This window comes from Cynocephalus volans, chromosome 12 (genome assembly GCF_027409185.1).
Source record: "Cynocephalus volans isolate mCynVol1 chromosome 12, mCynVol1.pri, whole genome shotgun sequence".
Lineage (NCBI taxonomy): Eukaryota > Metazoa > Chordata > Mammalia > Dermoptera > Cynocephalidae > Cynocephalus > Cynocephalus volans.
Window position 1 is genome coordinate 62,890,938 of NC_084471.1, and position 17,630 is coordinate 62,908,567.

Below are 17,630 nucleotides of genomic sequence, written 5' to 3' on the forward strand. Positions count from 1 at the left end.
GAAACAGTCATGATATGAGAGAATCAGGGGTCCCCACAGGACAGTCCATAGAGGGGCTGTGATCCCGAGGGCCCAGAGCCAATTCAGGGTAAAACCAGCTCTGGAGGGCTGTGGAGCTCTGCTCACCTCGGGGCTGACGCCGTTGGTGGTAAATGTGGAGGGCACCACCCTTGTCCACACGGGTGACAACCTGGTACTCGGTGCTGTTAAAGCGGTTCACACGGATCACGCTTGTTTTCTGCTGGGCATTGGCATTGTCCGAGTTGGTGGCGTAGAGATAATTCTCAAACACGGTCAGGCCATACAGATGCTCGATCTGAGACAGGCAAGCAAGAACGGTCAACACGAGATGAGAAGCAATCCTCCGTCTGTCCCTGCAGAGCTCCTCAGCTTCCACCCAGACTTCATTGTCTGCATTTCCATATTCAGCCTGCAGCTTTCTAACTTCATACTTCACTCCTGTCTCCTTTTGCTGTTCTTGAGATTTTTGCTTGTCTTGATTCCAATCATCCTTCACAGAGCATCTCTTTGAGGAACTTCTGGAAACTTCTCACCAGAAATGTTCTCTCCTTCTACACTCTGTCTCTCTGGTGATTCTCTGTTATCCAGTATCTGGTGTGGTGATTTGTGGACTTATCCCACCCACTCTAACCCAACCCCTTGAGGGCAGGAATCATGTCCCTCACAGAACTAGGCACACAGTAGATGCTGTAATGATTTTAGGCTGAACTAGAGCTGGCTCTAAACTCTGTCCACAGAGAATATTTTTAGCTGACTACAGCCCCCAGTTTGGGGAGGGTTGAGAGGACACACTTGTCCCATCCAAGCCCTATAACAGCCCTCACTACCCACATAGCTTATCCAGGGTGACCAACTGTCCCAGTTTGCCCAAGACTGACAGGTTTGCTGGTTCATGAGACTTTCAGAACTAAAACAGAGACAGTCCCAGGCAAACTGGGACAGTTGGTTACCCTAATAATCCCAGAAGTAGGTGCCACCTCTGAGCCAGCAAGGTACTATTGCCCAGCTATGTGACCTCAGGCAAACCACTTAATCTCTTTGAAGCCTGATTTTTTTCACCTGCCAAAAGGGAACTAAACCACTGCCTGCTCATCTCTCAGAGGTTATTGTAAAGATCAAATGAAAAAAAAGGAAATAAAATGCATCCCTAAAACAACTGTTCCCATCAGAGTGGAAGCCATATCTGGTCCTTTCTCTGACAAACTCAGGCCCACCCTACTCCCACCAGAGGCTTCCCCCCTCACCAGGAGGCCTTGGATAATTGTAACCCCAGACAACAGTTCTCACCAGAATGCCCTGGATGATGGTCTGCCGGCCCTTGCCCTCATAGTCCACCACCTCAATGTAGTCCAGGTAGGCATCAGCCCAGTAGACAAGGCGGCTGACCAGGTCTAGAGTGATGCCATGAGGAAACACAATCTTGCTATCAACCAGCTTGGTGCGGTTCTGCCCATCCATGTCACAGCGCTCCACCTTTGGGATCTGCCCATAGTCGGTGAAAAATACCTTCCTGCGGGCAGATGCTTGTTAAGTGGGGTCTGGACACTGGGCACCCTCCTTCCCACTGTAGCCACTGCCTCCCCTCTCCAGAGCCAGACCCTTTGCCTGCCACTCTCACCCCATGGCAGGATCCAGTGCAATGCCCTTGGGGTTGTAGAGTTCCAGGTCTAGCAAAGTGACACACGTGTCCCCGTTTCGGTTGCAGACAAAGATCCTATCATCGATGTCATCCACAAAGTAGAAATTGCCTGTCAGCCAGTCGATGGCCATCTGTTCCACGTCTGGAGAGTGTGAATGAAAGAGCTCTGGGGGCAGGTCCTCCCACAGACACACCCACCCTTTGCTGGTACATAACCCATGTCCGTAAGCGCACCTCCTCTGGACGTCCTCCTCCACCACTCCGCCACTGCTATCTCCCTCCCCCGAGCTCCTGTGGGAGTTACCGGCAGCATCACATTTTGCCTTGTATTCTTGGCCATCTTTCCACATATCTGGTCTCTCTGAAGAGAAGTCTCTGAGTATCCTCACACACACCCCTCCCCATGCTGAGCTCAGGGTCGGCACGCAGGAGGCACTGGGTGAACGTCGGCTGATGGTTGACTGACAGGCTTCCCCACCTCTAGCCCATGCCTGAACAGGGACCGTCTTCTTGGGGTATCAAAAGGTAGAGAAGAAAGGTCTACCAGCTCATTCCAGTATTTTTTAAAATTTGCTTTTACTTGAGATAAGAGCACCCAGGCTAAGTACAACATGACACATCTTTGCTTTTGGTTGGACTATTATGAACTTTATGTGGTAAGTCTAGTTATCTCATGCTAACCGGTTGCATAAATTTTAAAAATGGAAAAGCAGGGTACACATCAATAAACCCATTTTGAAAGAAAAGTATTTCAAAATATGGGGTCAACAGAGATCAAAACGGGAAGGTCCATGGTGGCAAAAGGTTGGGAAGCAGTGACACGGGCCAAACATCCTCTGCTCACCCTCTTCCAGTTTCTTCAATGTGCCTGTTGAACAATTTCCTCATGCCCTAGTGGGGGTCAGAAGGAGGGGAGAATACAATACAGGCTGGAGGAGAGAGTCTATGACGAGGGCTATGAAAGGACCCTGAAGGTAAACTAAGGCAAGGCTCAGAGAGAAGGCTTTAGGAGGGTGGGAGTGAGGGAAGAAAACAGAGACCAGGTGCCCACATTTAGTCTGAGCCATTGTTCTGGAGGAGATGAAAGAGGCCAAGAAGGACCAAAGAAAGGAAGGAAGGGCAGCAGAAAGTCTGGGGACAGGGACTCCTGCTGGCCTCCTCTGAGCCCCTCCTTACCACAACCCACTGGCTTCCACCCACCCACTGCTCCCTCCAACTACCACCATCAGAGGTGATGCCTCTTGCAAACTGGAAAATTCCTAAGGCAGTGACTTTCTGGGAGCCCTGCCTCCTCTACCAATTTCCCCAACAGGTAAAGAAATCCTTGGACTACCTGCCTTCGGCTGAAACTTATCCACCACGATCCACAATCAGCCCGGTAGGGATTATTCTGTCCCAGCACAGCTACAGGTATGACTTGGCATTCTGCTTGCCCACCCCCAATCTCCTTCCTCCCCACAGGGATTCAGGGGCTGTTTCTAACAGTTGGGGGGAGGTGAGGTGGGGGCAAAGGAACAGGAACGCAGCTCCCAAGGAACTTGGCTAGGCCAGGACACTGACTCACAGTCACAGGACTGAGGCTGGGGGGGAGGAAGGGAAAGAGCCAATTTGAGGCCCTCATCAAGCTAGTTTCCTCTTCAGGTCTCCTCTGTAAAACCCCACCCTGAGATGACTGGAGAAAGAGGTCACAGGGAGGAGGTGTTACCCCTGGAAGTGCTAATGATCCCCAAGCCCAGTCACTCCTTCCTCTGGGCCCCCAGTACTGTTCCATGCTGACAAGGTCGGAGAGAGGGATAGAGTAGCCCAGGGAGTCCCAGCCACGTAGGAAAAGGGCCCAGTGCAGGGCTAAGGCAACCGAACTCTGCCCCACACAGTTACCACAGAGAAAGCAGATTAAAATGAACGTTGCTGGGTTGCCTCCAAAGGAAACCGAAGCCCCAAAGCGGGGGACCTGCCTGCAGCCCCAGGCAGCCAGCAGGGTGGCTGAAAGTCAAACAGGGCTGCGTGCCCTTTACTTGGTGGGCACGGCAGGATTCTGTGGGCAGCTGGCACGTATACAAACTCACCAGCGAAGATGTTTTCCCAGCACCAGCTGGCGCAACTCTGTCCTCTCCAACTTCCTGAGGCTTCCCTGAGTCACTGCCCAGCCCTAGGGCTGGCAACACCCTGCCCCAGCTTCCTCCATCCACCCTTTCCTTGGCAAGAGGGGAGGAAGAAACCTGCAGAGACCTGATGCCCCCATCCCTGGTGCAGCTCCACAATCATCCCCCTGAACCTCGGGATGTGGTCAGTCTGAGAGCCTCCCTTCTCGCCTGGATTCCTTTCCAATTCCGGGAAGAAGGCAGAGAAATTGTCCCAGCTCTCAGATATTTACCCTTGGCTGGTCTCCCCTTCCACCTCCCCAAAGGCCCGGCAGGGCCCCACTCAGCAGGCCCGGTGAGGAGTTGGCAAGAATTAGAGTCCCCAGCCTGCCTGGCCTCCCCTTTGGTATTTTTGCAGCTGGAGACTATTAGTTGCAAGCAAAAATCCTTTGTTATCCAACCCCCCTCCACCACATTATTTTCCTCTTTCCTAAAGTTCAGATTCCTCTGCCTGCCCCACCACACACACACACACACACACACACACACACACAACACACACACACACACACACACACACACACACAACACACACACACACACACACACACACACACACACACGGCTACCACTCCAAGGCCAACGTAGAGAGAAGGGCACAAATTGGGAGCCTTCCCTCCAGGACCATGTCTGGGCCACTCTGCTCTGTCCTATGACTTGGGGTTCAGGTGGAGCCCTGGCCTTTGGCCCAGCAGACCTGACATTCAGGTTCCACAAACCCAGGGGGTAACTGTCCCCTTGTGGCCCGCCTTTTCTCAGGGCTAACCCACTCCAGAGCACTCTCTGGAGGGGCTCTGGCCAAAGGCCCCAAATCCTGAGGACAGGAGAATCTCAAATAAGCCCAAGGAGAGGGAGGGATGCTGTGTCGTGGAAGGAGTTTGGGGTGGTCTGTGGCCAAGGAGTTGGGAATTCCAGCATAAAGAAGGAGGCTAGGAAGCTGGGGGCAGGGGATGCAGGAGTCAGAGGAGAGACCACAGCCTGCCTGTGATGTCACAAAGGACTTTCAGTTCCACACCCCAGAATAGACCTGGGGTGTGTGTTTGTAAGCACTGAGCCCTCTGGGCACCCCCACCACAATGCTCGGCACTCGGCACTCCCCATGACTCCGGTTTTTCTCAACTTGTCCATTATTCAAGAGGCATTTTCCTAAATAGTGGCTGCTTTCCTGAAAACATGGTCCCTCACCCCATTCCCAAGAAAACCCTAGCTTCAGCTGCAGGATTCCAGTCACTTTCTCTAAAATAAAGAAATCTGGGGGAAGGAAGGGGACCTTTATGCCCTGAGAAAACATCCCTCAACATGTCCACACACCAAAAGATTGTAGGATACAGTGCGAGGTCCCTGGGTAGGGAAAGAGAATCCTATCTCCACTTTAACCACAGCCCTAGGAAACACGTGGGATTCTGGCCCTTGTTCCAGGAACGTCCCCACCTCCCCTCCCCTCACTGTGTTGACCCTGGGCCTAGCTCACACAGACAGCCCGGGTTTGAATTCTCCGTCACCTTCCAAATGTGGAACTATGGGCATGTTACTTCATAACATGTTTCCTCATCTGCAAAATGGGATAGTGCATTAGCAGCAGTTAGCCCACGGCCTAGCACGTGATAAACACTCCACACATGGTGTTGTTCACATCACCGTCCTCCCTCACCTAATCCCTTCCTTTTCCACCTTCTCTCCCAGGTTTCCATCTTTGACTTCAGCCTGAGCCCTGTGCCTCCTGACTAAAGGTGGGCCCCTGAGCTGGGCAGCTTGGGCTAACCCCTACTATTCTTCAAGACTCAGCTCAGGCACCCAGGAGGCTTTCCCTGTTACAGGCTCCAGAAGCCTTAGGAGCTAGTTTTACCACGGCCCGTTCACCTGACTACACATACTGTGAGGGCAGGGTGCTGCCTTTCATCTCTGTCCCTGGCACCTGACACACATATATTGATTTGTTTAACAAATATTTATTGAATCCGAGTCCTCACTCTGTTGTCCTAGAGCTGAGACATCATTTTTTCCTTTCTCTTCCTAACTCCAGAATCCTCCCTCTCTGGCCTCAGGATGTCCCAAGACAGTGGGAGAGGACAGCCTGGTAATCTCAGTCAGGGATCTCACCCAGACAGCCAGGAGGGATGATCAAGAGTCTGGGGACTCTTAGGTGCGGGCGAAGACTGCGGGCCAGCCTGGCAGGAGCTTTGATGAATGGCATGGCCTCCCATTCCTCTGTCTGGGTGCTAGCTTCAGCTCTTCCTTGTTCCACCAGCAAGTCCAGAGCTTAGCCACATTGTATCACCTCTTTCCGCTGGGCCCCTTTCCTGCCCCTGCTTGTGCTTCCAGCTGGGACTCATGCCCTGCTCTCTTCTCCCACCTGGCTCAGGTCCCCAAAGGCATTGCACCCTGGATCCCAGGGATGAGACTCCTGGATTCTGCTCAGTCCGCCTTCTCACTATTAAGAAATATTTGCTGGGCTCTAAAACACATCTCTCTTGCTTAAGCTACTTCCTTTGGCTTGAAAACAGGGAGAGGGGTGCTGGGGGCAGGCTGGGTGGAGAGGCAACTTCAAGGAGACGGCAGCGGGGGAGGAGAGGACAGGGCTGGATCTGGGCTGGGAGACACAGGGCTGGCCCTGGTGTGGAGAGAGGAGGAGCAAGAAAGAGCTGTTAGGAAACTCCAAACAGAAGTGGGAAGCAAAAGGGCCAGGATGAAGGGGGCCCAGGACCAAAGAGTAGGGTAGCTAGAGGCTCCCCCCCACCCCAATATTTTGATACCCTGTGGGTCAGAAAGGCCAAGGAAGGGGATGGGTGGCTTCAATATATAGAGTCGGAAAGTGTTCTGTAGGCATGGGGTGGGAGGCTGGGAGAGTCTGGGGTACTGAGTGCAGTGGGTAGACAGCTCCCCCTCTAGCTGGGGAAGCCAGTTAACCACAGACTCAGAGGGGCTGCTGTCTGCCCCCTCTTAGCCTCCCCTCTAGACAAATCGCTACCCATTTCCTGTTGTGATTTTAAAAACACACACAAAAAAAGAAAGAGGGAGGGAAAAGTGAAGTTGGCCAGCTGGACTTGGGGACCCATTTCGCAACCTTGCTGCTTGCAGCCTAGGGGGGCCTTTGCTGGGCCTCCCTGCCTACCTCCTTCTTCCCCATGGTGCAGGGGGGGAAACCCTAGGACTCCTGAAAGCCCCTCTTGACCATCCTCTCACACACAGTCCTAAACTGCTAAGTGACTTCAGCTAACCTTATCTCCTTCAGGCCTCTATTTACAACCGATTTATTCCCCTCATCTTCTGAGGCCCCCTTCTGAGAGCTCTGCTCCTGCAGTCTGCCTCATTCTTTCTACAGTGGAAATATCCTCAAAGCTGAAGGGAGGACAGGTGAGAGGAGCTCAGCTTAGGAAATGCAGGGCTGGGCTGGGCTCAGCTGAGATCAGTAGACTTGACCACCAGCCCTGACCAAGAGCAGCCCTGCTGGAGGGTGGTCAGACTGGGGGTTAGGATAGGCAGACCAAGTCCTGGCTCTGGTACTACTAGGCCTATTGACTCCTCTGGGCCTCAGCTTCCAGAACTTTAGTCTTTTGTGTATCATTTTCAAAATGCTTGCCATATTTATGTATAGCTTGAGCTATTATTTACTTACTATTATTTTAAATCAACTCACTTTTCTTATTTTGCTGCATCCTCATAGATTTGATATGCTAGTTATAGGATTTCTTCAATGAGTCTCAAATAAAAACGTAACTATCACAATAAACAAAAACAAAAACAAAAAAAAACAGTGTCCATGTACCACCTAAAATCAAAGCAGAGCCATTTTGGGAAAGGCAGCTTTGAAAGCCAAGGGGCTGTCCTTGGGGCTTGCTAAGGGTCTTCCCTTCTCTGCCAGCTCACCGTCAAGTTCTTCAGTCATGGAACTCGAGCCTCATAGACTTCCCCATCCCATTGGGACAGCGTCAGAGGGAAGGATGGGCCCTGGGATATAATCCTAGGTGGGAGGAGAAGTGAAGACCCACCTGATATGGATTGATTTGTGTCCCCTAAGTTTTATGTATTGAAGCTTAATCCCCAATATAAATATGGAGGGTGGAAAATCCTATTATGGTCATTGAAAGGTGGGGCCTTAAAGAGGTGATTAGATTCTGATCTATGCCCTAATGAATGGATTAATAATGGTGGTCATGGGTATGGTTCTGAGGGCTTTAAAAGGAAAGCATATGAGATTCTCTCTCTCTGCTCCACCATTTCTGCCAGATGAGACTCCTGGGTCACTGCCACCACCACCAAGGCCTTCACCAGGTATGTTCCCTGGACTTTGGACTTCCCAACCTCCAAAACTGTAAGTAATAAATTTGGTTTTCTTATAAATTACCCAGTTCCAGGTATTTTGTTATAAGCAAAAGAGATGGACTTACAGAAATTGGTACCAGAGAAGTGGGGTGTTGCTTATAACAAATACTTGAACATGTGGAAGCAGCTTTGAAACTGGGTGTTGAGCAGAGGCTGGAAGAATTTGAAGGAGCAGATTAGAAAAAGCCTCGATGCTGGTGGGAGTTTAGAAGACAAGAAAACCAGAGGAAGTTTGGAACTTCTTAGAGACTGGTTAAATGGTGGTGAGGAGGAGGCTGATAGAAATATGGACAGTAAAGGCCATTCTGAGAAGATCTCAGATGTAAATGAGAAGGGATTTATTGGAAACTGGGGCAAAGATTGCCCTTGCTATGAACTGGCAAGGAACTTGGCTGCATTCTGTTTATGCCCCAAAGTATCATGGAATGTGGAACTTCAAGGTGCTGACCCAGGGTAATTGGCGGAAGAAATTTTTAAGCAGCAAAGCATTAAGGAAGCTGCATGGCTACTTGCAACAGCCTATGCTGAGTTATAGCAGAAAAGGCATGAGGTAAAGCCAGAATTTATAATTCAAAAGAAAGCAGAGGGTAAAACATTTGGAAAACTTTCACCCTGGCCACAAAAACAAGGATGTAGCCCAGGGAACCTTTGCTGAGGAGATGAGTACAGACAAAAGGTATTATCAAGAGAAGGGAAAAAAGACCTTGAAGGCATGTCTCTTCCATTACAAGCCCAGAGGCCTAGGGAGACAGAATGGTTTCAGAGAACAGGCCTGAGATGCCCTCCACAGGCTCACTTCCCTTGGGAAGCTTACCTTGGGAAGCTGCTTCTAGCACCAGTACCCTGGCTGCTTTGGCTGTTCTAGCTATAGCTCAATTGGCCCCACCGGCTGGACCCACAGCTTTGGAAAATACAAGCTGGAAGCTCAGCAGCCTCCACGTGGTGTTAAGTCTGCAGGCACGCAGAATGCCAGAGCTGTGAGGGCTTGGGAGCCTCCACCCCAATATCAAAGGATATATGGAAAAGCCTGCAGATCCAGAAAGAGATCTGTTGCAGGGGCAGATTCACCACCTGGAGTCTTCACTACAGCAATGCCAAGAAGAAATGTGGGCCCAGAGTTGCAGCAGAAAAACCCTACCAAGGCCACATGTAGTGGAGCTGTGGGAGCAGGACCACCATGGAGACTCCGGATTTGTGGAGCTACCAGGGTACAATGCCGGCCTGCAAGAGCTAAAGAATCGCCTCAGACCAGGAAAGCCATAGAAGATGAGCTGCCCGAGGACTTAGGGGCCCAACCCCCATACCAGTGTGCAGAGGACACTGAACATGGAGTCAACATACATGAAAGCTATAAGATTTGATCCCTGCCCAGTTGGGTTTGGGGCTTGCTTAGGACCTATTAACCCTTTCTTTTGACCTATTTCTCTCTATTGAAACATAGAGGAATACCTACGTACCCCTATGTTTGTCCTACCATTGTATTTTGGAAGTAGAGGACTTATTTTGCTTTCACAGATGGGAATTGGAACTTTGGACTTCTGAACTGAAACAAGTTAAGACTTTGGGGATGAAATGAATGTATTTACCTGTGAGAAGGACATAAACTTTGGGAGCCAGGGGTGGAATGATATTGTGGTCCACCAAGTTTTACGTATTGAAGCTTGATCCCCAATGTAACTGTTGAGGGTGGGAAATCCTATTATGGTAATTGAAAGGTGGGGCCTTCAAGAAGTGATTAGACTCTGATGACCATGGTCTAATGAATGGGTTAATAATGGTGGTCACGGGTGTGGTTCTGAGGGCTTTAAAAGGAGAGCCATATGAGAGTCTCTCTCTCTACTCTGCCATTTCTGCCAAGTGAGACCCCTGGGTCACTGTTGCCATCACCAAGGCCTTCACCAGATATGTTTCCTGGACTTTGGACTTCCCAGCCTCGAAAACTGTCAGCAATAAATTTCATTTTCTTATAAATTACCCACTTCCAGATATGTTCTTATAAACAACAGAACTGTACTAATGTACCATCCCAAACAAGCCGATGGAAGTCTCGGGCTGGGGGAAGAAGGGTCAGGAGCCCAGGCCTCAGGTGAGGGAAGACTGCACACACACACGGCAGAGCCTCGGAGGGGACCTCTGAGGGATCTCACACGGCCTGCGCCATGTGAACCAGACTCACTTCCTGGCCTCCTTCCTTCCTTCTATTCTATTTCTGTTTCCAGAGTTTTCTCTGGGGCAGGCGCCCCCTTCTCCCTTCACGAGCAGGCCGGCCTCACTGGCTCCAACACCTCTCAACCGTCAGACTCCTCCGTCTGTGCCCACCCTTCTTGCATGGGGCTCAGCCTCAGGGATCCAGCAGAGGTCACAGTCACAGCAAAGAATGGACAATTGGGGCTGGCCCGTGGCTCACTTGGGAGAATGCGGTGCTGATAACACCAAGGACACAGGTTCGGCTCCCATATAGGGATGGCCGATTAGCTCACTGGTTGAGCGTGGTGCTGACTACACAAAGCCAAGGGTTAAGATCCCCTTACCAGTCATGTTTTAAAAAAAAAAAGAATGGACAATTGCCAGAGGGCTACCCTGGAGGGCAGAGAGAAAGCAGCAGAAAGCAACAGCCTATCTAGGGAGCTAATTACACGCCTGCAGCCCACTGCCAGGTGAGTGCCTGGACCAGCCATCCCACACACCAGGACAGGCCAGTCAGCCTTCCTGGGGAGGGGGATGAACTGGGGATGGGGGAGGGGTCTAGGGGAGAGACACTTCCAACATCCTCAGCTCAGGACCCATAATTAGTGTGTGGGATGACAACAAAACAACCATCCTCAGGGTGACAGCCAGACATTCGGGCGGCAGGGGTGTGGGGCAGAGGCAGGGCAGGAAGGGGCAGACACTGGGGCAAGAGGAATCCACTCTTTCACCCCACAAGCATTTCCCCCCAGAACCTTGGACTCTTCTATCCTCCTGGACTCTGCCCCAGAGAGGCCCAGTGAGTCCAGCAGATTAGGAAGCAAGATGGATCTTGCCAAGGAAGGGGTGCCTGCTTGAGGTTATTTCCTGCTTCTCCTGAAGAGGAAGTCAGGAGAGGGCATCAGGCTACAGCAGAAGTTGAAAAGATTCCCGTCAGGGCACCCCACAGCCACCTTTTGGCCCTGAGGCAGGGCGGGTGAGGAAACTGCCAGAGCTGTTTGCTCAGACAGGCCCGCTGGGTAGGGCAGTGGGCAAGTAACAGGGGAGAGCAGCTGTCTCGTGGGATCTTGTCCCAATCCCACCCTATCGGCCACAGGGTTCCGTGAGCTGCCCACCCCTCAAGAGCTCAGCCAACCAGGCTTGGCAGTCCCCAGCCCAGCACCCCAAGGAAGACACATGTCTGCTCACAGGTGAGCCTTGGACACCAACAGCCAAAGACACCATTGAAGATGCTCTGGAGTAGCTGGAGGCTGAGATGTGGGCCACACGATGAGGCCACAGAGAGTGAGAGCACTCAGAGGAGCCCCCTCCTCTCCACCATCCCGGGAGGCCCCTTTCTCTCTCCCAGAACTAATCCCTTGTGACTTCTTGGGATCTTTGTTTTCTGTGGAGAACATCACAGTGACTGAATGAAGGAACTTAAAAATCATCTAGAGAGCACCAAGGTGCTCAATCCTAAACCTCATATTTACAACTGGCTTTCTTTTCAATTTATCTGATCTGGACAGGCAAGCTCAAACCCATTATGCAGGTTAGGAAACCAAGGCAGAGACCAGGAATTCTGACTTATTCAAGGTCACAAATCAAATTACCTTCCCCCGGGGGATCAGATCAACCATAGGGCAGATTCTTCCCCTCAGTCACTATGGGGCATTTCGTGGAAATGTGATGACCCAAACTTTGACTTTAACACTGTTGGGGTTTTTTCTTTGTGTAACAGCATATGAGATGAGTAGGACTGCCTCAGGCAGTGGATCTACGCCCAGCCACACTTGCCCCCATGCCATGACACCCCTTCTTCCACCCCAAGACGGCAAAGTACAGCCTAGGGAGGAAGCCCAAATGGGAATATCCAGGATAGCCTAAAACGCTCTCATGGCTCACAGCTCCTCCCATAGTCTCATTCACTGCCACAAAGCCCCACAGAAACAGCCTCTGGACCCCCACATCCCCTACTCCCCTACAGCGGGCAGTGTGTCTGGTGATGCCCCTCAGGGAGATGATGGAACACAGAGACAGACCCTGCCAGGCCCAGGCTCCTTCACCCTCAACCTCAGCATAACAAGCCTCCCCCAGGCTCTAGCTCCTTCTCTCCCTAGCGCTGCCCCCGCTCTTTGGGAAAGCCCCTCTGCAGTCTAATCAATGCTCCTCTCTCAGAAGGGACAGTCCCTGGTCTCTGGAGAGTGACTGTTCATTGCCCCCTTAGCCCTCACTTCTCTTCTGGGGCCTTCTGTAGCCCTGGGCCAGAAATGCAGGAGCCATCCAGAGACTTAGAGAGGGGAGAAAGCATAACTGTGGTTCTGCCCCTGCCCCAAACAGGCGTCTTGTGTCCAGCCCCCTGCCTCGGCCTCAGTTAGAGGCATCTTGATTAGGATTCCTGCCCCAGACAGGGCCATCCTGTCTAAGTCCCTGCCTCTGTTCCAGGCAGGGTCCATTGTGCCCATCTCCCCTCCCCTCCCCTTCCCTCCGAGCTGGGAGCAGGTGACTCACGGTGCAGACTGAGGGAGATGTTGATGGTGTGCTCATCCACGAAGCCCTTCAGGCCAGGCATGCGGGCACACTTAAGCTGTGTCTGGGCAGCACTGTCCCCAACGTGCACCCAGCACACGGTCTCATTGGCATAGCTGAAGTCCATGGCTGTGGTCTGCCGCGTGCTAGTAGGTGTGATGGTAGACACCTGAGCCCCACTCAGGTACGTAGCCAGGATGTTCTGGGAGTTGGCAATCAGCAACACAGGGGGCCGGTCTACTGGTTCTGGGGGTGGGGGAGAGAAAGGTCAGTGTAGCCAGGGCCCTAGATCCTCTCAGGCCACTACCCATCAGAGAACAGCACTGACAACGCCTAACACTGTGGCCACAGGCAACCCCACCCACCGTTCTTGGCCTTGCAGGAACGGTTGTCTGGCTGCAGCAGGTATCCTTCGACACAGCCGCACGTGAAGGAGCCGTCTGTGTTGGTGCATAGCTGGCTGCAGGTGCCGTACACTGAGCACTCATCAAAGTCTGCCAGGAAAAGGGCAAGAGTGTGGTCATTTCCAGCGTGACAAGGGCAGGGAAGTGGGTCCATCATTATAGCTGCTTTGAAGAACAGTTTGGCAGAATCTATTACAGCATGAGATGTGCAAACCTTATCACCCACCAAGCCCGGTCTTGAAATCTCTAGCGAAACATCACATACATGCACATGCCATCCATTCATTCAGAAGAGATTTCTTGAGTACCCACTATGTGCCAGGGACTAGGGATACATCCGTGAACTTAACAACAGACCCACACCGCTGTCCTCATGAAACTTACATTCTGATAATAAATGAAATATTGTTTTTATAACAATAAATGAAAGAAAAAGGTGGAGTATATGTTAGAAGTGCTAGTGCAATGGAAAATGACTGGTGTTATTGAAAAACAAATAAGGCCGAGAAAGGGTTAGAGAATGCAAGTGGTGGGGGTGGGATTTTAGAGTGGTCAGGGATGGCTTCACTGAGAAGGTGGCATCTGCTCAAAGACCCGAAGGATGCAAATATAAAACAGAAAAATTTGCATTGTTTGTAACAGAAATATTGGGAACATCTTGCTCATCAAGAAGGAGAAAGCCAAGTAAACTGTGGTAATCATATGACACAGAGGTTTTAAAAATAATGAGGTAGATCGCTACATGTTAGCATAGAAAAAAATCTCTGGAACACACAGATGAGTGAAAAACATTGAAAATGGTACCTACGGCATGATACCATTTCTGTAAAGAAGAGCACACACACATAAGCAATGCTTCCAATTAGGTCTTCCGTAAGCACATGTGCACACATGCACAGAGAAGGGCCTGGAAAGAGGGAGAGCAAACGGATAACAGAGCTGACCCCCAGAAAGATGGGAAAGTGAACAGAACGGAGAGGATGTGTCAAAGAGGACTTTGGTTTTCTCTGTAATGCTTTAATTTTTTTACCACAAGAAAATCCATATATGACCTATACTTTTAAGATGAATTTTTAAGTCTGGTGGAAGCAAATGGCTAGGGCTCACGGTCCTGCCCTGGCGCTGCCGCTCCTCGTCTCTTGCGCCATCCTTCTCCTTTCTCCTGCCCCAGCCAGGCCCCTTGCCCTGCCCAACCCACCCAGGCCCCAGCATGCACACACGTGCACAAAGCACATGCACCCACATACCTTTGCAGGTCTTGCCGTCCACCTGCAGCTGAAAGCTGTTGTTGCAGTAGCAGGTGGGCCCGTCGAGTGTGGGGACACAGTGGTGCTGGCAGCCCAGCCGAGAGCAGTTGCTTCGGAGCTCTGTGGGGAGACAGGAGAGACACACACTCAGGCCTCCCGACCTGGTAGCTACACCCAGACTGTAGCCTTACCCCAACTCCAGTCACCTTTCAGAAACCACTTCCAAGGGCTGCCATGTCAGAGATAGAAGGGGCCTTAGGAAGCATCTACTGTATTTTGCAAGTGAGGAAGCTGAAGCCCAGAGAGGACATAAGACAGGTCCAAGGTCACATAGCCAACTTTGGCTCAGAACTCAAATCTCCCTGACCTGGCTGCTCCAGACTACCTCTGTTCCCATGGGGAGGGGTTCTGGTACTTTGTGGGGGTCAACAGGAAGAGGGGACAGTGAGTCTTATCCCATTCATATGCCTCTTGTCTGCACTGTCTGGGGATAACAATGTCAGCTTCAGCTGTGGGTAAAGAGTGGGCACGGAATTGGGTCTATCCACACAGGACCCCAGCTCTGGCCTGGAAGAACCCCTCCAACCTGTCCCTTAAGCCCTAGAGGCCTCAGAGAGAAGGTCTAAGGCAGGTGGAGGATCGGGAGGAGGAGCAAAACTGGTTCCCTCAGGATCCTTTCTAATCTTTCTCCTGCCACTGACCCACTTCCACAGGGGAGACAGAAGGGAATGAAACAGGAGGGGGAGAGGTGGGAGAGCAGTTGCCCCCCCAGACCAGCGACCCAATTAGTGGCCTTGCGTGGGGCCAGGCGGCCTGGCCACAAAGACCCCTTTGTCTAGCCGCCTGACACCCCCGCTCCCCCCCTGCCCCCACCTAGGAGAGCAAGCTGCCTGAGATGCTAAGACGTTTAGAGGCCCTAATCCTGCCAGGAAGAGTGGAGATGGGGGGCCAGGCCACAGTTTTTCTTTCTCCTCCCCACTTCCACCCGAGAGCCCAAATGTGCTGCTTGTTCAGCCTTCCCCCACAGAAAGGGAGATATTATTTGCTCTGGAACACCTAGAAAAGAGTTTCTCTTCTAGATATGGGGTGGGGGATATGAAGGGATATCACAGAAGGGAGCAAACTTGGACATCAACCATCTGATAAGAAGGGGCATAAGGGGCATAAGTGGTAATTGAGGTCAGCCCCAGGCCTGCATTCTGCATCCCATCTCAGGAGCTTCAGGCAAAAACACGCAAAACCAACCAAAGGAAAGGAGAAAAACCTTCCACACACTCCCTTGCTCCACACTCCCTGCCCAAGTGAACAGGATCCAGATGTGTCTCCTCCCACAGGCAGATGTTTTCTGACATGCGTATGGCACAGGACACCACCCACCCCCACCCCCTGGAAGACTGCCCCTCCTTCAGAGCCTTGCTCAGGGCGTCTCATAGCCGGCCTCCTGCTCCAGGCCCAGACCCTGAGGATAGCAGAAGCTATACTGTGTGACACGTAGGCCTGAGTCTCTGTCTCCCTCCACATCACAGACTCCTTCCCAGTTGCTCATGCAGTGACCCATAGTCTCCATGGCCCCAGGGCCTTCTAGGGAAAGACTGTAGACCTGGTGACCTGAGCCATAGGTGGGAAGAAGTCTTACTTATTATCCTCTTGTTCCCTCCTCAGCCGGGATGGCTTTCCCATCAACTATCTCAGAAAGTACAGACTCCGAAAACGTGGGTCCAAAGCAGCTTTAGGGACCTACAAAGATCTGTAGCTCCTAGGGGATGCCTTCCAGGGCACTGGCAGGGGCTGCAGGTGAACAGAACTCTAGACCCCTAATTCCAGCTTCAATCACAGCATCTTTGCTTTTCTCTGTGTTCATACTCAGGTTTGTTGTGTAGGGAACATTTTGAAGAAAGAACCCTGCTATTAAAATATATATATATATATATATATATATATATATATATATATATATATATATATATATATATGAAAACACTTGATTTTACAGATGAGAAACTGGCGACTAGGAGACATAGTGTCCAAGCACACACAGCCAGAGGGGAGTGCCCAGGCCAGGCAGTGCCCATCACTGAGGCCCACAGGGCTGTTTGACCAAACTCCAAGCCAAAGGGGCCCACCAGTTTCATCAGCTGTCTGATGGCAAATCTGGGCAGGGGAAGAGAACAAGGCCTCATTCCCACTAAGGTCTGGGGACAGTCCTCAGATGGTGGGCCTCCAATCACAGCAGGAGCCCAGCTGAGAGCTCAATGAACCCACCTGGGACAGGAGAGTGTGGAAGAGTTCTTACCTCGGCAGTGCGGCCCTTCATCCGAGCCGTCCATGCAGTCCTGGACCCCATTGCAGAGGCGGGACATAGGAACGCACAGCTCGGTGCCAAGGCAGTTGTGCTCATTTGGCTGGCATCGCTGAGCCTTACTCTGTGGACCTGGGGGCAGATGGAAGGGCTGGCATGACCAAGCTGGCTATGGTGGCTACCTGGCCAGCTGTTCACTGGGGGCAGGTGGGGGTGGGGATAAACTGAGACTGGGATTTCAGACACCTACATTTTTTAGACATCAGGAGGCCTCAGGGGCTGGTGAGACTCTTCCACCTGGCCCTTTTCTACACCATTCCCAACAGTAGCCACATGTCTAGGAGCAACTAGGTGGAGGGGAAACTACGCCTTCAGCAAAGAGCCCACTCCCCAAATGCCCCGTGAGTATGGACCCCAATGCCTCAACATTTTATGCTCAGGAGACAGGCTGAGGTCAGAGGTGAAAGGTTATGATGAACGGAGGGAAGCAGAATGCATGGCATAGAAGCTCAAATGATACAGAACATCCACCCATAGCTCTCCAGGTCACAGAGTCTGGGATGCCACATCTAGAACTGCACTGTCCAACACCTAGCACCAGCCACATGTGGCTATCAAGCACTGAAAATGCAGCTGGCTCAAACTGTAAGTGTAAAATACACACCGGATTTTGAACACTAGATACCACAAAGAAAAAAAATGTAGAAGATCTCTAATAATTTTAATATGAATAATATACTGAAATGGTAATATTTTGGATACACTGGATAAAATAAATCATTCAAATGAATTTCACCTGTTTCTTTTTACCTTTTTTAATGTGACACCCAGAAAATTTTGAAATTTCATATGTGGCTTGTA

General features: G+C 51.3%; 1 protein-coding gene across 1 annotated transcript in view; it reads right to left on the reverse strand.

Moving 5' to 3' along the window:
- Nucleotides 1-17,630, reverse strand: part of LRP1 (LDL receptor related protein 1) — an 80,503-nt gene that overhangs the window by 52,795 nt on the left and 10,078 nt on the right. The window contains exons 3-9 of the mRNA XM_063115480.1: nt 16,764-16,901; nt 14,471-14,590; nt 13,185-13,313; nt 12,802-13,065; nt 1,640-1,802; nt 1,309-1,531; nt 127-316 (exon numbers count right to left, since the gene is read on the reverse strand). Coding sequence (XP_062971550.1) covers nt 127-316; nt 1,309-1,531; nt 1,640-1,802; nt 12,802-13,065; nt 13,185-13,313; nt 14,471-14,590; nt 16,764-16,901 — 1,227 coding nt within the window. The remainder of the gene's footprint in view (nt 1-126; nt 317-1,308; nt 1,532-1,639; nt 1,803-12,801; nt 13,066-13,184; nt 13,314-14,470; nt 14,591-16,763; nt 16,902-17,630) is intronic.